Source organism: Sinohyriopsis cumingii, chromosome 5 (assembly GCF_028554795.1).
Source record: "Sinohyriopsis cumingii isolate HCF-2022 chromosome 5, ASM2855479v2, whole genome shotgun sequence".
Lineage (NCBI taxonomy): Eukaryota > Metazoa > Mollusca > Bivalvia > Unionida > Unionidae > Sinohyriopsis > Sinohyriopsis cumingii.
The window spans coordinates 109,680,712-109,702,732 of NC_142965.1; the positions used below are offsets into that span (position 1 = coordinate 109,680,712).

General features: G+C 35.6%; 1 protein-coding gene across 5 annotated transcripts in view; it reads left to right on the forward strand.

Annotated features, from left to right (window-relative positions):
- Positions 1 to 22,021, forward strand: part of LOC149799971 (uncharacterized) — a 71,531-nt gene that overhangs the window by 40,318 nt on the left and 9,192 nt on the right. For 4 of the 5 annotated variants that reach the window (XM_089959494.1, XM_089959493.1, XM_089959496.1 and 1 more), the window contains 5 exons: positions 3,320 to 3,374; positions 8,820 to 8,933; positions 9,474 to 10,231; positions 11,047 to 11,187; positions 21,520 to 21,686. In XM_089959494.1, the coding sequence (XP_089815620.1) occupies positions 3,320 to 3,374; positions 8,820 to 8,933; positions 9,474 to 10,231; positions 11,047 to 11,187; positions 21,520 to 21,686 (1,235 nt within the window). The remainder of the gene's footprint in view (positions 1 to 3,319; positions 3,375 to 8,819; positions 8,934 to 9,473; positions 10,232 to 11,046; positions 11,188 to 21,519; positions 21,687 to 22,021) is intronic. The other variant, XM_089959497.1, reaches the window with a different exon arrangement.

Genomic DNA, 22,021 nt, shown 5'->3' on the forward strand with positions numbered 1-22,021 from the left:
CCATCATATAGGCTTACTGTTGCTTTAACCCTGGGTTTAAAATACACCTTTTCATCTGAAGTTTGTTTTAAAATTGGTATGAGAAGTTCAGATTATCGCGTGGAAACAGCGTCGTGGAGGATGGAGGGAGGCTGCATATTGTCGCTAAAGGTTGAGCCTGCTGCATTAGTGAGCAGCACCTGGGTAATCGTTGATAAAAATGGTACATTAGTGAGCAGCACCTGTGTAATCGTTCATAAAAATGATACATTAGTAAGCAACACCTGGGTAATCGTTCATAAAAATGATACATTAGCTCAATTTCATTGGCTATGTAATTTAGTAAACTAGGGAGTTCGGCGAAAGGTAAACATTACGCGTGACTACACGAATCTTCGTTCACTGACAACGAAATCAGATCATTGTTGATGCAAATTTTCGTTTGCTTGATGTGTTTTTTGTATGTCGAAGAATTCACGGAATAGGTCTTTGCATCAGAAGGTTTCTGAAACCATAGAAATTAATATTCTCCAATATAAACTGATCCAGGAAAATTGAAGACGATTGCACATTATAAGTAGGAGAGGAACACTCGGCATTAGGGAGGAGCAGCTTCGGTTGCATTATTAATCAACCCTGACACATTGGCCCAGTTTCATTGGCTGCGCAGAACCTGTAGGTTGTACACGTTTGAGTGCTCTGAAAGTTGAGCATCAAAATGCGGCTTTATGTATGCAATAAACATAGTGCATATACTATGAGATCAAACGACCCTCGATTCGAAAAATTGCCGACGAAAAGGTCAGTTCTACATTTATATAATTAGGTCATGTTTTCCCAGTCAGTAAGCCAAGCTATATAGCATCACGATATCACGCTTATTGGAAATCCCTGAATGTATTTCCAAGTATCTATGCAACGTAGACGATCGGCATTTGGTTTTCACCTTTATCATGGCATGCTAAAATGTGGAAATGTGCAGAAATGCTTTTCTTTATCCGATTCAATTTCTCGTCTTGCTAATCCCTATCCGTCTGCGATAAAATCAGCACTAGTGTAATGTATGCTTTTGTGTGTGTATGCTTCATCCTTAAACGTTTCCAGAACGTAAGAGTAACATGAATATTGTTTGTTCTTTGTTTCAGATTATTCATATTTCTTTGACATATATCTTGTTTCTATGCCAATGAAGCACTGAAATAGCAAAACAAAATATCAGTGGAACACTCAAAAATAAAGTTTTAGGATTATCGTTGGTAAAAATGGAAATGACACATTTACAGAACTTTCATCAGATGTATGATTTTTTTTTACTGTTGGCGCAAATACCGTTTATACTGTAGTAAGTAATAGTCCTTTCAAACATTATTACCTTAACTCGCTTGAGCTGCAAGTCTCTCTCTCTCTCTCTCTCTCTCTCTCTCTCTGCTGACTACTTCGCTAATATTGTATTTATGTTATACTAGTATGCAGTATTGGATGCAAATAATGTAGTTGAATGCACACAAAAAAACAACAAAAAACAGCTGTAGAACTAATTATTAAGGACATTTATTTACACTGGTAATGTGCATACAGAGAGGTTCTATATTATATTTTATTTTCAGTTTTTAGCTCACATGGTCAAGTGACCTTATGCTATGACCCTGATGCTATGACCCTGCGTTGGTCGTATGTCTTGTGTCGTACATCGTCCGTACGTCAGCAATTGCTTGTTGTCATTCTGTAGTCCATATTCCTAGTATGGTTTCGTATACATTTGGGATTTGGGCTTATACCATTAAACTCGACGAGATCGCTGAGCGAAATCTAGGTATCGCAGTGAGGATATCTTAAATCATCTGATTGACTGACCTTGTTGTCTTTCTGGAGGCCATAGTTTTGATATGATTTTGATCGAACTATTCGTATGATTGTATCATGAAGAACATGAACCAGTTTTATAATAGCATATTAGTAAGGTGATCGTACATCAGTCTGAGCTCGTTACCACCATAGAGGCTGTATTTCTAATCCCATTTTGTTCAGTCCTGAAATCTTAAACATCTCGAACAGGTCAATAATGTGCAAGATAAACGCACAATAATGGGGTGATCTCGCTTCTGATTGACTGGGCTTGTTCGCCTTCTAGGAAACCATATTTGGAATCCGATTTTGATCAGGTTTGGAAAGTGCGCTTATATTCTTTCAAGTTTTCGGACGAGTTTGATAAGAAGCAACATACACTCAGAATAGTGAGATGCTATTTCATCTGATAGGCTGAACTTGCAACCATTCTAGAGACGGTATTTCTGATTCGATTTGGGGTAAACTTTGTAAATAGACTTATGTAATCAGGTTCATAGGCACACTTATTGGCCATTCCACTGTATTAAACGTGCCGTTTAAACCAATATTTACGGACTGGCTTACACAGTGTGCATTGTTGTAACTGGGATTAGAATTTCTTTCCACAGTTGTGCATTGTTTTGTTGCTTTTTATATACTTAACGCCGTGAAACGAATTAAAATTCTTATTTTATATATGTTGGTTTTAGTGGGGAAAAAATCTCTTTTTTTCGTTTTATAAATTCTGAAACACTTCCATTTGTAATTAATAACAGTTGAGATACGCATCGCCTTGGTAGAATAATACAGAAGTATACTTTAAATATGTTGGAAATCCATTTGACTCGGCGGACCACAAATTTTAAAGCTTCGTCTGAAAATATTATCTTTTAATAAAGATCATGTATGGAATCTGCTTTGTTGTAGAGGCTACCCATATCCACTATGTCTTTAGTTTGGAAATGACTTTTAAGGTTAATTGACATCGTATAAAGTTTGGGAGATATTTTTCATAGGTCTTGTTCTTGCGTATAGTGAAGTTTATATTTTGATTTATAGTCTATGTCGGTTTACGTATCTTATGAGCTGTAATGATTCTAGCAACCTTTATTTTTATTTTTTATTTTGAATGTTTCCTTATCCCAGCACGAGAAGTACACCCAGCGATTGCAACAAAATATTTACGAGTGTCTGTATATTCATTAAAATTTAACTCATCATCTGGAAGATTTTGTAACACCACTAATACCAGGTATATCTGCCGTGTGACTGAGAAGACAATCTCTTTGGTTTACTGTTCACTAATGACTTGTTTTCAGCTTACCCAGTTCAGGCCTCCAAGAAGGAAGAAATTTCGGATATTTTTTTTTTTTGAGGGGTGTGTTCATTTTTGTGGGGTTCTTTTTAACTCTTAAAGTAAGCGAAACGTTGCTTCCATAGAATAATGTAAAAACACTTCGAATTTATGAAATATCAACGTATTTTTTAACAAACTTATTTGGCTATTTTTCAGGCCGATAAGTTGCGGAGACGTGCTCGGCAGCAGAATTTACAAAAACAAGTTCCAGGTAATCTTTGTGACGAGGTCCTGTTAAAATGTCACCTCCTATTTTTAAACCTGTTATCATTAATAATTCATTAGCTGTAGTCTAACAAAATTATTAGCACGAGTTATTAATGATATTTTCATTTAAGGTCACGGCAGGTCTGAGCATCGATCATAAAAATACAGCCCGTGTCCCATTTGCCTTTAATAAAACAACCAAACGTGAGTGGTAATTCCTATGACAGAACTTGGGAAATCTTTCAATAAGCGATGATGTGTACACCACTACGTCTATATATAACGACAAAATGAAACTTATTTATTTATTATGTTAAATAGTGGTATGATATTGTCGAAGTCATTGTTGAAGTCATCACATTTTTAGACGACACAATAAACCTATTTGTTTTGTACAAAAGTACAAATGAACCATATATATATATATATATATATATATATATATATATATATATATATATATATATATATATATATATATATATATATATATATACTCTGTGTATTGTTGATGAAAACGCAGTTATTTGCCATAGCTTATCTGGCCAACTCGTATCAGTAAATAAAACAGGATAGGGCGTGGGAAATGAACATTAACCCGGATTTATAGTACCCTACGTCTTTTCAAACCGTTCCTTGTGCTTTACCGTATAAAAACAAACATTAACTCTAAGTATCATGACTTGCAAAATCGACCAGTTTGGCGGACGGCTATGTTTACCTGTTATTTCGGTCTGGCAAGCACAACTTTGTAAACTGTCATTTAAAGTGATTAAATTTCGCTGCGGTTAATAAACGCGCACAGCAGTCGTGATGGTCGCTTAAAACTGCGACTTTATTTACACGATAGAATTCTAGTATAGTTGTAACGTAACAAGAAACAGTCACCATGATTTTCCTCATCACAACTTTGGTTTAGTTTAAATTTGTATTATTGGCAAATTGGATACCAAGCTGTCTTCTAATGAGAAAAAAATCATACTAATATTTATAAAAATGCGTTTCTGTAGAGTCAGCATACTATCCACTATATATATATATATATATTAGTACGTCATATCATTATATTTTGTATCTAGATAAAACATACTGGGATTGACTTTTACCCTTCTGTACCCTTCCTACTGTGCGAAGAAATGTTACGGTTATATAGGATTTGGGGGTCTTGTTCTCAACCTGTATTCTTTCGTCTAAGACCATGTACATACATACCATGCTAATAAAGAGTCGGTCACAAGCTCAGACTGCAGACTGGACCTAACGTTTAGAAAAACAAAGTATAACCGTCAGACTCCCATTACAAATAGAAAATAGAAACCAGTATTTGGTCAGTTGATATGGAGAGCGAGGACAGATACTGGTTCAAAGTACCTATCGTATTGAAGCTGGGCTTAATGCTGATGTTAGTCCTGTTAGTATAATTGCTTCGGTCTAAGAATTAATATTGATAGTAATTAGCCCAAACGAGCTCACAAAAAAGTATATGTAAAAACATAACTGGGAAATTGTTTAGATTTGTTTTATTGCACTCTATTATAAATCTCTGCCTGTTTCATTGTCTGTTATAGGACACGTGATTGGTGTGTGTGTGTGTGTGACGTTAATTTCTTTTTTTTTTTAAAGGATCTGCCGAAAAACCAAGCTCTACCTTAATATCTGCATTATATCTTTCCTATATTTAAAAGATCAACCCACCGATCAAGTCAGTTTGCGGCAAATTGATAGGGGAATTTCCCCGTAACCTATCAGTTGTAGAATAGACTCGGTTATTTTCGGAATTAGAAGAATGTCAAAAGCATCTTAGTATAGGATAATGAGAGGGAAATGGCAAAACCTAAGGTCTTACTCATCGCCAAATATCATTTACTTCTCTGAATCTCCGTCAGCTGGCACAAAAAGTAAGCGGATTACCATGTGATAAATTGAGGCCCATCAAAAGCACGAGATATAAGAATGGCTTGAGGAAAAAGCAAATTGTTGAAAGACACCAGCCAGTTGCTTCCAATGCTTTCTTTTTTTTACCCTCAATATTTTGAACGACTGGAAATAAAAGTAAACGTTTAAACCAACATTAAAGAGTCTGTTTACATAAATCTGAATATATATTGAAATACATTATATTCAGAAGAATCGTCGGCTAATAAATGTTTCAACTTGAAAAGCGTGCTTTTTAAATGAATTTTCCTGCGAGAGGATGTAAGGATAGAGACGTACCTTGTATATTCACTGATAAATGTGATACAGCTGCAAACTGCATATACCCAGATCCGTGGTAGCATACTGCGCCGGCAAACCTGGGTCTTTGCATTTTGTTAGGACTGTTCACTAGAACAAACAATATAGATCCTAATCTGCCGTCGTATAATGCACCAGTTGATCAGAGTCTGTGTTGCTAGAAGTTGGACTCTTATTTAACCGTTAGTATATAGGGTATGCTATGACTTCGTCAGTCGTACACCATACATGCATGTAAGTTACCTGGAAAATTTTCTTGTTTATTTAATTTGCACCATTTGCCAAGTAAATATGGGGCACATAATTTCTACTTTGCGAAAGGTCTCAACTGTGCACAAAACAAGATTTGTGCACTGTGCACAAAACGATTTTGAATTAATACATCAATTTCACGGTCGATACCTCAACATTGAAAGTATTCCCTCGTGATTAATGAAACTCATTGGCACTTTTTTCTTTTTTTTGTGGTTTCCAGTCTCTCAGATTTTATTTTGCATCAGATTTATTTTTATCTTGGTTATCGCAATCAGTATTGGTTGATACCTTAATGTTCTCAAAATTAAAGCTCCGGTATCGGGCGATGAAGTTTCTCTTCATTTGTCCAAGATCAGAAACCATTCAGACCTATATAATTTTAAGGAGTCCGTTAAAAAATGTTGGCATGATTAAAGTAAATAATTATTCTAAAACACCATACATAGACATGATTAGTTGTGACAAAAGTTTATAAATAATATATGCATAAGGTTAAACAAGAGATATACAAGAGAGCCTTCGTTGTGGATCATTGCCATCTCACATCTCTCTGCGTGGGTTCGAGCCTCGGGTTCCGCCAATGTGGGTATGTGAGAGAGCTTGCCAGTAACTTATCGTGGGTCGCTGGTTCTTTCTGGGGTTTTCCCGGATTCTTCCTCCACCATTTATACTGCCAGCCATGTATAGCCTATCTTGTACTGAAAAATAGCGTTAAACCCTACAACAACAAAAAAACGGCAACAGCAAGAGGGTCTTAACAATACGATTAAAATATTTTAATGTACAGATTGGACGTACGCGTTTTTCAGTAACGCACTAACCGGGATAGATGCGATTGTCCCAAGCGCCTGATGTCTTGGGGCCCCAAAACAGCTGATAAATATTAAATTGCAGGAAAATCGTTGGCGTGGGCCATCATACTCGCCCTGGCGCCATTTACCTTTAGCACGCCACTGAATCGCTACCCTTACAATTATTTAACAAAATATTGTGTCTTGAAAACAAAATGTAATAGAAATAATAATATTATCAAAATTAAAATGGTTCTATTATAATATAAACTATTGCGAAATAATTGAGATAATTCATACGGATTCTTTAAGATGGATATAAAAAGTAAAAGTACCACTTTCTACTTGCTTTTTTGAAGAATCTGGAAGACCACCACTTGCACTTGTGAAATCGAATCCCATAAAAAAAATTGCAGTAGATTAATTGAGGGGAAATGTGACAAATACGTGAAAGTCGCATGTAATCTAACATTGAACGATATCAAAGCATATCTTAATACTTATTGATTGTTGATTACGTAAGATCCATTTTCGAACAATGTGTATTTGGATACATTTGGTATTTGCAATTTTGTTTTCAAATAAGCATTAAGAGGTAAGTGTTAGATCTGGTCGTTCTGACATCGGTATAATGAAACTGGGTTGGACATGTTGTTACATGTCTGCGGCATGATGCACCAGTGCTAGACATCACTATAAACTGCCACACTGCAGACATCGTAACGATATAGCTAAAATTATTAAAGATGCGTTACAAATTCATAACACGCACACTCTAATAAACAATGGCTCGTCAACAGTATGAAGCAGTACACAGCCTAACAAACATGTATCTTACGATATGGAACACAAGCCAAAGTTTTTCTTGCAAGGGAAAATTCTATGCGCTTTTTAAAACAACCTCCAGTTTTAAGATTATTTAGTTTCTTTACCGAAAACGTTTGCAGTTTTTATTTTAAATATAGAACATCATACGACCGTTTGCCAATCGAAACAAATAGCCACATATTCTAAGAAAGATATAAAGATTATTTACATTTTGCAATTAAAATAATTCAGGTTATGATTTCCATTAATCAATTATCATTATTTCAAAACTGAACAAATACTCTACCTAAGGAATACATATATAAAAAAGTGAAATATATTGCCTCTTTACGATATGTTTAATTCTAATGATAATGAGCTTTTAAATATGTGTAACTTTATAAAAGTTATAATTTCGAAATTTAGTTATTAATGGAATGAATATTTTTCTGTAGGGTGAAATTAACTTTTATGAAAAGTAATTCATCCAATGAAAAATTATGTTAAACAAAATATTTGTAATCACCATGTAGACAGTATCATACACTTGATATATGGTGTTTTATTCTTGTTTTATATGTTAAAATCCACATTTTATATGTTTAAATCCACATTTTTATATGTTAAAATCCACATTTTATATGTTAAAATCCACATTTTATGTTAAAATCCACAAGAATGCCATGAGTAATGTGCGAACTGAAAAAAATGGCATAATGTTGAATGTTGTTTTTATTTGATGAATAATATTGTAACAACCATTTAACTCCATTGTTTATAATATCTTATTTACGACACTACAGTGGTAAAAAACAAAATCATTATCACCCACTTTAGAAATGTGACGTAATTGGTACGCGCATATGTATCTACATTTGATTCACTTTGTATTCATAATTTGTAACATTCGTGACTTGAGTGGAGTAAACAATGTGTTATTTCATTAATGGTCTCATGATTAACCATAGGTACACTTGTCAGTACCACTCTGTTTTCGATTCATGTGCTAATTGACCGACATGGCGTTCAAATAAACTTTCTGATTGTGTATATGCTAAAGAATGGTTCTGTGTTAAGTGTCTTGAGGTTAACATTTGGGTCCTGCTTTGATCGATTGGTTTAAAATGTCTTTTTCTTGTATACATAACATGCATAGCTGTACAGCCGTTTAGTATTTATCGGGTAAAGCCATACTTATATTTTTAACTTTTAGAACATTTGTTCCCCAGACTCCCCTTCCAGAATGTCATGTTCATACGTCGGCTGTATGAAGCTTTAGAACTTTACGTCTAATGATGATTTTGCATCTCAGATTGCGTTTTGTGGTCATATTGGTATCAGCCTAAGTTGTTTTGCTTCAGAAAAACGAAAATCGTTTGGTGCACGTCTTCGACGTAAAAGCAGTAAGAATAACAGAGGATTTGTTGATTTCCAACCGGAAGTACTGAGGACCCGTACTCGAAACCAGACGGCAGGTATGAGACTTAATATTCTTCTGAGGAATAAACGAATGTGTACCGGAGATAAAACTGATGTCTGAAATACCTTTGCAACCACATTCATCCAAGATGCATTCATCGTTCATTCCATGCAAAACGTTTTAGAAAGGAAAACATGAATTGTGCAGAGCAAGATTTCGCAACTAATTATATTAAATTCATTTTATGGATTGTATGGCATAGATGTTTATGGTATTTATTAGCATTTCTGATATTGTCATTCTAACTAGTAGATAATGATGTTTATGCGACTATCTTTCAAGTGCCATGGATGCTATTGATGTGCATCTTAGATGTCAAACCAGACTTATAGCTATATTTAATATAATAAACATTATTAGCCTATATATGTATATATAATACATGTATTATTTCTTTCCTGAAATCTTAGAAAAGATTGCTAAAGACGCTAATACTGAAATATTATTGAATATTAGTTTTTAAATAGATGTGAATTTAAGTGAATTGGTACAGAAATATTTTGTAAAAATGGCGATTCTTATCCTTTAAACGTAGGTCGACAACGCCTGAAATCCAACAGCCTGAGACGTATTAATTCGTCATCAACGTCGCCATCAAGGCGTCTTTCCAGAGAGCTTCATAGGTCTCCTCGAGGTGGTAGCAATAGCAGAGAGAGAAAACAAATTTATAATCGAAGCAAAAATGCATCGCGCAAGAGAGACTATTCCTCTTCCGCATCTAGGTCCCGCGACCGAGCGCCATCTGTCGGAGAAACGGAGGCATCTCCATTCCTGTCTCAGGAGTCCAAAAAGGTCATTGTCGACCTTCCTCATTCCACTCGATCTCAAAGGACAACTGATTTAAATGAAATTGACAGAAATAGAAATTCGGATAGCAGAAATTCTTTTGACAAAGAGAGAAGGGATGAACTAGAGGGGCGTTGGGAAATTAAAGGTGCTACTTCCACACTAAAACAGACATTGCGCAGCGGCAAAAGTAAAGGTGGCTTGATGTTAAAAATCTACAGGCGCGCTCACGACGAGGACTCTTTGTATGACGAGGACACGGAAGTTGAGGAGGATTGCTCTGACAGAGCTACCAGCAGAGTTTCTGATGCTGATGATGAAGAGGCAGACGAAGTTGTTCACATCCAGAAGGAGAAAAAGGTGACCGCGGCAGTAAAGAAAAAGAGTCGTTTTCACTTCAAGCAGAAGTACATCTTCCAAAAGAAAAGGAGGCATAGGAAATTGATTGGACAGCACAAATTCCCATTGAATTCCAAAGCAATTCTGCAGATCGGAATCCCTCAGCAGGTAAGGATAGGTCTTGTTTTCTTAGTTTATTTGTGTGTCCTATGTTTAAGGGAAATACATTATTGTTTTCTTTTCTTATGTAGATTGCATCCGCCGCGTTGTTATCATATTTAGTAAATATATAATTTAATATTTATTTATACCTTTGCACTAGAGTGATTTTAGATTGTGGGTGAATAAAAATCACACTATACATTTTACATTGTGAGTTTTATACACAGCTGAAAACTTCTAAACACAAAATGAACAGTTGGAGAAAGACAAGATGACAAACTGCTTCATGCTTGTGTGTATTGCTATCAGTTTGCAGCGGGTCCAACGTGATGATGAATTAGAAAATTAAATGCATGTAATTAAGGTAGCAAAAGATAAACCGTGGCGGTATAAAACATTTACCTCTCTCATGACTATCATAATCAATTGTAGTTTAGACTAAAGTTTTCCACTTTTTCAACACTTACAGGGTACTTGAAAGTTGCGGTTTAGTAAATATTTTTGAATTATTTCTCTTTCTGACTTATTTTTGAGTTGAACTTCATTGGTGCCAAGGATTGGGTTATAACAAGTGGCATAGAAATCTTACTTTCTTTTAAAATGGCTATGGATGACTCCCGTTCTTAGAGTAAGGTATCTCTATCCACGATTAGAGCTTACAAAAACGCCTCTTCAGAACATATAAGCATGTCGGTTTGCGCATTCAAAACTAATTTAAAAGACTAGTAATTATAGAATTGGCGAATATGGATACTAGAAAATTTCGAACGAAAATTGCGATACTTGTTGTCTTCAACAATGTTCCAATATGAATTCTTCAGGATGAAGAACGGGAGAATCTGGATGATGAGGATGCAGTATCCATGGAAAGTGGGTTTGAATCTATCCATCTTCCTAGACTTGCTATCAACAAAGACAGTGGTGAAACCTTGCTGCACCGCGCCGCCAGACTGGGTTACGAAGTAAATGCTTACTTATCATTTTCCCTTAACACAACCCAACGAAAGAGGGTTCAGATACTCTGAGAAACAGTTTATATTCTTTGAAGTTTCGTAATAGTTTCGTGGTCATATGAATATATACTGAAACTGTTGGAACAAGAGACTGCAATGTCTTGCAAGTACTGGAACATGTATAATCGGGCGCAGAATTGGGTCAGCTATTTAGAAAGTCCTAATGATATGGCCCTTGACTGATTCTTTGTTTCGTTTTGTCCAAAATGCTTGCGAAGTTAATGTAGATGGTGTTCGTTTGGTTAGGTTCAACTAACAAAACTATGTTATCCTCTTGTAGAACACTCCCAGTAAAACATTGTTTACAGTTTTTGCCTTTTTCTATTTAAGAAGGGAGTTTGTATGATCATGATTTATGCAATACATTTCCCAATACAGCTAGACACCAGTCTATACAAATAGGGCTGAGTTTATTTCTAAGATGGCATATGGTTTCTATGTTCGTTTTTTTAACTCCAGCTTATTCTACTTCTTTTTGATTATGTTTGATTAGATTTCTTTTCTCATTGTGATGCCTCTAAAACGAAATTTGGTTACTATCTAAAATCGAAATCCATCTTTATCTTTCCCGTTTTATTACAGATAAGTTCGTTTGTTATCAAAATTGCGGTTGTGTTTACTGTAAACGTTAATTTAAAACCATGCATCCTTGTCACTTCTACTCGGAACAATTTAACAAGCGACACTTAGATCTTACCTTGTGCCGTAGTAAACATATTAAACTAAAGGGCAAGTAATCACGTGATTAGTAACTGTCTTCATTTATCACTTTCTTAGTTGATACCGCAACCTTGATTTAAATGCTTTTTTCTAATCGTCTTACAATGTGTGTAGACTTAATTCAATGTTTCCTGTTTAAATTTCTCAGAATGTCGTTTTACCAATTTTTAAGAAAAAGGAAGATAACGTGTATCGTGGTCAAGCAAACTGATTCTACCAATCACAAATATTTTCCAGTTTTATTGTAATTTATTGTTTATTAAGGCATGAATAGTCCACCAGCTACTGTTAGCCTTGCAACACCTGTTAACCGCTCGTGAGTGAATGAAAACGCATAGCATATTACTGTGGGACCCTACAATTGGGGGTGAGGGTTATATGTACAATCTGTGTGCACAGCAAAACACCAAAGTCCACTTAATAATACATAAATTAGGCAAACATGTGCAGATATAAAATATCTAACAAGGAAAAAAGGTGAAAACGGAATTTCTCTTCGTCTATTCGGAATAAGTCAGTCTTTTAATAAAAGTCAGTTCACCCACAAAACAAACAACGAAAATAAGAAAAAAGACACGCACACACAAGAGAGTACATGTACTTAATTTGCTTTCCAACCCAAACATCTTATCCATTTTTGTTGTAGCAATCGATTGCTTAGAATGTTTTTTACATTTGCTTTGATAACAAGGGCATTGCTCTCAGAGGCGTAAGATACGAATCAGAATAGAATATACATTTAGATAAACCCCATATCGGGGCATATCACGTGCAATTCAATACTTTTGTTGACGATCCTAAATATTGTGTAAAGTATAAACAACACAAGGGGTGAGTGTAACACATTTTTCTGCTTCTAGGAGTAAGAGCGATTGCATGATTTACTTTGTACTGTATTGACGCTTAGTTAAAATAACATACTTCAGCTTTCGGCTGGTTTGTCTTGTGGATAAGTTCTGTTTGCGTCATCGTAATAATCGCTGCGCGACTCGACCGTGTTAGATGTAAGCTGGTACAGGACAGTGAACTAGACAGATAAAACAGGCTTTCAGTCTTTGCTGTATTGTAACAATACGAATTGAGTAACTTGATCCGGAATTCTCCGTCTCGGGCAGTAGCAACATTTGCATAGTAAAGATGTAATCTAAATTCTATTGCATTTCAATATTCTCGCAGGTTAGTTTCAGGGAAGGATAATAGTAATAGTCAACATGGAAATCTCGAAAGAAAACATTTTGGAAGATGAGGGGGCATTTGTGGTACACTTTGCTGACATGTTTTTGAATGGGTAATTTAAAACGGCTGAATCCAAAAATGCTTATTATCAAGCTGTACTTTGCGTGTTTAGGATACAAACGTTACGGACACAGATATTATAATGGACATATTTATTACAATAAGTTAGATTCCAAATATTAATGTGATGGAATCTGTAAATTCTATACAAACATTTCAAGAAGTTTTCAGTGAAAACACGTTCATAAAGTTTTTTTCTCTATTTAATTTCATTGTTTTGATTGCTTATCAGGTGAACAACATTAGTCTTACAGATTCTGGTAGATTTGGCTCGTCAGTATTCAAGTTATGGTGACAACAGCTCATACGTTTCAGGATAAAGTCTTTCACATTTAGCAGGATTTGCAGTGCCGTTTTATAAGCGCTTCTCATTTCAGTTATCTGCCAAAGTGATCAAGTGGTGATGGCGATTAGAACACATTAAAAGTTTGTCTTGGTCAAAAAATGAATCGTCGTCTGTTTTGACTCCTTTCGATGGGTTGTTTCATATTGCAGTTCTGCCTTTAATGCGCTATCACCATGTATACTTATTGGTAACACCTGGCAGTTAGTAATATTTCAGATGCAAATTATAAGATGCAAACCTTAACTTATTGCAACAATGTAACCTTTTGTATTGCAAATCAAATTTTCTTGTTATCACATTCAAAACCAGACCTTCCTTCCATGTTCCGGGGTCACACACTGATACGCGAGTCAAGCATCCAGATTCCGGTTTATTCGGCATTACTAACACTCGTACACCGTATGGTAGTCATTCTCTTTTCTCTGCGCCATGAATATTGAAACATCACTGTTCAGTCACCTGCTGCTCGCCGATGTGGCAGAGATTGACCTTTCTGGATTCATTTAGATGACATTTACAGTTGCCTTTTTTTTTTTGTTCGATATTGGCGAGTCATTTTTCGCTTTTACTAGCCATCCAGCAACATAATGTGGTGCGTGTGGTCATAAGGTTGGACAGCATGGTTTGGTAAAGCACTTTTCTGATGTGACTAGGGATGTTAATCACTTATTAGTTATCGACACAACGCGAACAAGAGGACGAATACCCTGTCAGCGATTTAAGTCACTGGCATGGTGTTTGTGATTTCGACCGCTAATACGCCATACATCCTGTAATAGAACCTTTAGTAATTCCAGCTTCTTTTTTATTACTATTTCCAAGTCATGGTAGTAACCTACTAGTTCGGTTGAAAGACTTCCCATCTTGCCTTCATATTGTGTCCAGCTCGATGAGAGGTTGCGTTACAATCAATCAGTTCGAGGAAAGATGTACAATTATTCTAGAATCAAGTGCCCATGTTCATTTAATAAAACTCACAAATGTCATGGACATTCACAACCTGTGCACACTTGGAGATTTCACTGATTTTGATATTCTAATGTTGATGCACAACTGCAATCCTGGATGTAATTCTGCATTTTATGTGTCCATCATGAGATTATGCATATCAGCAATTATTTCAACGACCCCTGTTCTGTTATTTTCTGTTGTTTAATACAGTTAATTAATTTGTATGTGCCTTGTCATGACTGACTAGCCGCAAATCATAGTTTGATCGTATTTTAAGGTCAGGTGAAACAGACATGTATCCAATGTCCTAAAATTTCTTTGGAAGCCTTCATTGACTTTTTCCAAAACCTTCACTTCCAGCATGAGATGGTTTCTCCAAGAAAGGATAAACTAGTATTACCTTTGACCCTTCTCTTAGGCGAAGATCTGTCTTAGCTACTGTCTGTACTCATGTATAAGACGAGTCAAAATGCAGGAACACACCAGAAATCCTGGTAGGCCGTAGCATAATGCCTCTACAGACGAGGGTATATGTTGTTTGTTCTACTGATTACTTTTAGCAATCTGTACAGACCCAGATGGGGCCCCGAGTGGCCAAGCGCTCACCGTTACGGATCACTGCCATCTCACCTCTGTCTGTGTGTGTTCGAGTCTCGGGCTTGGTCAGTGTGGGTACGTAAGAGAGCTTCCCATTGCTTCTCATGGGTCGGTGGTTCTTCCTGGGGTTTTCCCGGGTTCTTCCTCCACCATTTATGCTGGCCACTATGCATAGCCTATCTTGTGCTGAAAATGGCATTAAACCCTACAACAACAACAGACCCAGATCTGCCGGCGCAATATGCGCTGGCAGATCTTTGTGGAATTTGCAGTTGGACTTCACTCACAAGCGAGGATATATGGTAGTTCATAAAGAATACGCAAAAACGGACACTAAACATCCATTATTCTTACTCCTTAGGTATTCATTTTTGACTCGTGCCGTTCCACAGCAAATGATTGTTTTCCAGAAGTGAAATTCAGAGGCCTCATTTCTTTCACAAAAATCATTATCCGTTCTTCCTATTTCAACTGCTTTTGGCCAGGGAATCTCGAATTTAATAGCCATAGTTGATACTCTATATTGGATTGTTTTCGCATGATAGTAATGGTTCGTCATCTTCAGTCTTTTGTGTCAATAGAAACAAATATATCGCTGCTTCCGCACTCACGTCCGACTTTGTTGAATTGTGAAAATCTCTCCTGAATACAGAAATCACTAGTTCTACAGTTTTTGTAATATAAGTCACAGTGTTCCCACGCAAAGCACATGGTGTACATCTCTGTTAAATTTGCACTACTTTACCTCGCAGAAAATTAAAAAAGATCGCAGTGTTCCCATGCAAAGGCCTTTATTGACACGTGCTGAGCTTGCATTCTTTTTTCTCACAGAAAATTTAAAGCGGTGACTTTAACGCAGCGGACATATCCATAACAGGGTTATGTAAACACTTTCATCATAAAAAGAAACGTTTCAGAAAAATAATAAAAATAGTCGATTCGGTTTGGATATTTGAGGACTGGCGTTTATCCTGTCGGTGTATAAAAGCATTACATCCCATTCGAGATTGTGGTGAAGTACGTTGTTTGCTATGAAACGGTGTCCTTTTCATTGCGGTTCAGTCGATAAATTCACTTTGGATTTCGTTTGGTAGGCGACGTCTATAGCACTATTGGGCACTGTTGGGGACAACTAGGCTAAGAGGAACACCATGTTGCAGAACGATATCATTTGTGCTTGCCCTAACGATTATATCGTTTTTTGGCACGACTGGGATTTGTAAATGGTAAACTGACCTGCTAATTAACACCATTTCAGGAGAATGTATTGGCCGTAATTGGATGTGGTGGAGTAAACATTTTATTTAATAATTTTGCTACGCTCGATAACAGCTTTAACTCATAAATACGAACCTTCTTCTTGTATCAATGTCCTTTTTAGAAAGCAATAAATAGCCATCGGGTTGAGCCTTTTACCAAGTCTTCATCCAGAGTTTTTTTTTTAATTAAGTGCAAGGCAGGTAGAGGAATCTTTCTTTAACTGGGTAACATGTGTAATTAAAGGTATTTGTATTTATTCTCGAAAGCGTCTTTATTTTTAGTCATAATTATGTAGTATCTAATTTGATATAATATCAGTGTGTCTAAATTAAAGCAAATCAGAATACTGTCCATCACTGTTCAGTAGAATATAATACATAGAGCTAAATTAGACTCTGGAAATAAAAAGAACTACTTTCCTTGAATTAAAGTCGCTAGTTTGGGTACTTTAGCAAAACAACTGTAGGATAGATACCAATAGATTCATGTGAATCGGATTTTACCTGGCACTGCTTTCTAGTTTCCAAATTCAGAATTTGTGTATAGTAAGAGTGCTAGGTATTACCGGTATATCGATTTACCGCGGTATTTATTTCTGGTACCTTGAAACTGTTCCGGTACTTCCGTAACCTCCGTCAGTACAGAATGTACGGAAATTCCAGAGTAATCGAGTTACGTATTTAATGATATTAAAATCATGCCTTCATTTTCATTACAGAATCAATTTCAGTTTCTTTTTACAAGAGTGTTATAATTGTGACAAAATAATATAAAATATTACAAATATAATTATATTCATTAACAATTAATCACATTTTCGGCAAGTGTCAAATATGCCAACATGGTGACCGATTAGGAGTTTGTGAAAGACGTGTGGAACAAATCCATCCTGTAGACATATCTTGTTTTTCGTTATGTATTATCGTAGGTTAATGTGATAAGTATATGTGTTCCTTTGTAAGAGCGAGAATCGTCATTCTCTCAGAAATGTACATAATTTCTCTAGTCCACTAAAGGACACACGGTACTTACTCAGTTCCCGTAGTAAGCCTATTCAAACACCATGATATTAAAAATTCAATAACTTAAAATATCTGAGTGCGCATGATCAAACCTATATTTATCAGTATAGATGAAACCTGGATGTCAGCTTCTGCTGAGCCTCGTCATTTTCTGGACTTGCAGGTGTTTGAAACGTGTGCTTTCCAAAGAGTCAGGTGCTAATTTTAGTAATGAGTGTTCTAAACTTAAGGCTGTTAAAGGAGTTAAATTTCATCAATAAAACAATGTCTCTAATTTTATTTCACTTACAACTAGGATAAGCTCTCAAAAGAGTCTTTTCCTGAAACATAACTTACATAATTAACCATTCCTGGTCAGCCAAACCCATATATCCTCTTTTATGTTCACCCATTTCCAGGCTGGTTCCCATTTTTCCATATAATTAGTACTGTGTCCTATATCCACTCTTGATTTTCTTGACAGCCCTAAGAATACATAAGCAATGTGCATAGTCCTGCTTGTCAAAGATTACATTGGTGAATATTAAATTATATTGCAAGTTCATGTTCACCTAAAGAGCAATGGTGCATTTGAGGCAACATTTAAATATTTGAACTTTATTTGTTTTTAAATTAGAAAAAAATATTAAAATAAAGCTGTCAAATAATAATCAGCTTTTTTAATATCACCATTTATCGCTCTTTAATTTAATGCTGAAATATATTACCAGACTTGTCATATTATATAGTTAATGAGTAAAAGGTCAAGGTGACCATCTATATGTACATGCATTATTACAGAAAAAGATATTTAAATGACAAAAAATACCAAACATTCCTCTCAGAAGGCATATAATTTAAAACTAAAGTAAGGTAGATATAAGTCCATTACAATGCAAAATATAAACATTCAAATCATTCACTGAGAGAAATTAGTGGGATGCAAAGTCATGAGAGGTCATCACCATAATTTAAGCATGGTGAAAGAGACCTAAGTTATCATGTCTGAAGCATTATGTTTCAAAACACAACTAGGAAATATCATATTGCTTACTATAATTACTCTTAAAATGGTAAATTGTATAAATTTGATATATGTATTGCCTAGATATAAACCAAAATGCACAACACTCTACCTTACATGGTCAAATCTACACACTGTTCCCCCTCCCCCTTCTTGGCAACAGTTGATATATCTGGATAGGTGTTTAATATCCCACTGAAAGTCACTCAGTGGTTTACAAAAGGTATTAATTTTCCTTGTTATCCACAATTGGAACCGTATGATTGCATTTATAGTGAAGTTAATTGCACTTGCATATGTGGAGTCACTGTATTGCTGTGGCTGTCTATAGGACTCACGGTACTAATTCATTTCCAATAGTAAACCTGTGCAACACCAAGATATTAAAAATTAAATAACTTAAAAATGTCTGAGTGCTCATGATCAAACTATATTTATCAGTATAGATGAAACCTGGATGTCAGCTTCTGTGTAGAGGAAAGGATACATTTTCCGGACCTGCATATGTTTGAATCGTGTGCTTTCAGTTCCGTACCAAAGAGTCAGCTGCTAATGTTAGTAATAAGTGTTCCGAACTCAAGACTGTTAAAGGACTGAAATTTCATCAATAAAACAATGTCTCTATTTTTTTCACTTACAACTAGGATAAGCTCTCAAAAGAGTCTGTTTTCTAAAACATAACTTACATTATTAACCAATCCTGGTCAGCCAAACCCATATATCCTCTATTTTATGTTCACCCATTTCCAGGATGGTTCCCATTTTTCAATATAATTAGTACCGTGTGTCCTAAAATATTGTCTCATTTGTTGAATCGGTGTGTTTATTTTTACTAGCTCTAGTTCTCCATCTAATAAACGTCTTGACTCACGTCCTCGCATTCCGTTTAATTTTCCCTGCCTATTATATCACTGGTGTAGCTAGGAAATTGCAGGCTTCAGTGTCAACACTTCCTGTTTTTATCACAAGCTTTGCAATGTCAGTCAGCACAATGGCTTTTACAGGGTGACGGTTATATTTTAAGCTTAATCATCCCTCTTTAGATACAGTTTCTGACAACTTATATAACAGTAACATACACACAGCAAATTCATAAACTATAAGGTACTTACCATGTAATTTTCGGGTGATGCTGCGACTGTTTTTCGAGCCGATATATTTTATTATCTTTTACCTCAAAATAATTCGTGTTAAAAAACGTATTATAATGGATATAACATGGTGTTATTTTGCTTTAAATCAGAACACGTTGTTTTTCCATCTGTTCGAGAACAGTAAATGTACAAGAAAAATTACAGGCCCCTTCTCCAGAAAATAAAAAGGTTGGTCCCTAATCTATTTGACCTACCACCGCTTGTTAATCACGCTGTTCGATTAACCAATCAGAAAGTGTAAATTAGGCACACCTCCAGGCATCATTTACGTGCGCCAGTTTCCTCCGACAAGCTGACTGTCGCGATATTAAATTTGGCTATCGGAAATATTTTTTAAACAGTTGCCATGGTACGTCGATTTTTCGGTTCATGATGGTGAAAATGAGTGAATGGGAGTTTTGGAATTCTAACAGTTGATTTCCAGATCGTCTAAATGGACGTTTCAGATTTATTCCCTTATCGTAACGTAGATGAAACTTTGATGGATAAAAAACTTAAGGTTGCCTGTGCGATCAGCTGAACCAAGACGCAGTTGATGGTAGTTACCATGTGTTTTTATTTTTGGAAGAAAAGTATGTAGGAAAGCAAGTCATTCTGTAATTCGAAGGGCAAAACAATAAGAAAATAGAAATTTAAAAAAATAGGTAAAAACGAACTGGTCTAGAATATGGGTTGAGAACCGCCTGAACATCGAACTGTGTACTTTTTTCATTAGGAAGCATACCACCTCAGATTACATTAATTTATAGATTGAAAATGTACTCTTTAATGTTGGTTTGTCCCAAATATAATGCTTTATCTTCTCGATGTGTCAGACACTTCACTCGAGTGACTACTTTCAGTAATGAGTTAAAGAATTGGTGGGGGATGAAACGTGTTATTGGTAATAAAGAAATACAAATACAGTGGTTTCAGCTATTTTTCTTCTGATATGTTAAGGATGTATTTAAATTTATCACTGAATAAAATTCCATCTCACGAAGAGAACAGAACTTTAAAAAATATTATGTACTCTGATATACGTGTAAACAGTAACTATTTGCGAGTGTGTTATATATTTTCATCCATTTAAAACCTTTAAGGCAGTATAAACAAAAATCAGCTACAATTAATAAAATATAAAAAGACTTTTACGATGTTCATTGACACCTTTTGGAGTGAATTTCTTCTTACAGCATCATGTTTTCAACCGGCTTTAAATTTCACTTGTATGATTTACGGAAATAAAACATGCAGTTTATTACCATACTAACTTGAAATGCAAATACAAATATTATCTACCGTATGCAACTTAGTAATTTTACATTCTTAAGAATAGTACAGATAGATGATTTATAATAAACATGTCACTGAAACTGAAACCCATTTCGTAGGTCAATTACTTTATACCGTGGTACGTATCGCGGCATGTTCAAAACTACCGCGGTATACCACGGTACAGTTTATTTCATGGTACCAGGCTCAAGTGTGTAGGATTGCCAGTGTGATTGAATTGTATGCATTCTTTTAACAAGGAGGAAATCTAGGCGTTGGCACGTTATCAAACTTGTGCAACACCCTCTTAAACAAATAAGCAAATAAGTACTATCACTTTACGGTGAATTTACAAATCAAGAAACCTCGTCGAAAGGTTTGCGTGGGATTCTTTTTAAAACAAAGGTCTCTCCTTGAACTTCACCTTTTGCATTAAAGCTTTCTTCGTGATCCAACATACATCTAAATCAGGAAAGTGTTTGTGATCCTTAGATTTCAATATCTTAACATGTTCCGATGATGCCAAGAAGGAAACCAAACAATAAAACCACGCTGAGTTGCACAGATGACTCGATTTATTTACAGTGAGAACTGAGCATTGTACATTACAGTTTTGTCTTCAACAATGCTTCAGCGAAAATATTCCAGATACTATCATTCAATTTATTTCATCTACAGGAGATCGCATTGAAGTGCTTAGCCTCTGGATCAGTTGATGTCAACGCACGTGACAACGCCGGTTACACCCCACTCCACGAATGTTGTGTGCGCGGTGATCTTGTGATTGCCCGCCATTTACTCAATCATGGGGCAGACGTAAATTGTTGCTCTCAAGATGGTATTAGGTGAGAAAGAAGAAAAAAAAGCTCAAATTCATTTTTAAATATTGTCAGTGTTTAGACCATTGATTATTATTCAGAAACACTGTTGGACGAGTATCTATCTGATCAACTACAGTGGATAGGCATACGTTAGACACAGAACTTGGGTACTTAAGATTATAATTATACTTAGTTGAAGTAAATAGTTGTGTGTAACTAACAGCAAGACTGACGAAGCCGTACTCGTTATTTTTTCAAAAAGGCCATGTGTACAAACAAATAAGAATGATTGTCATAATTTGTTAACTGGATCTTAAACTTAACATACTTGCTAGCGTAAAACTACCTTCATTCCTACA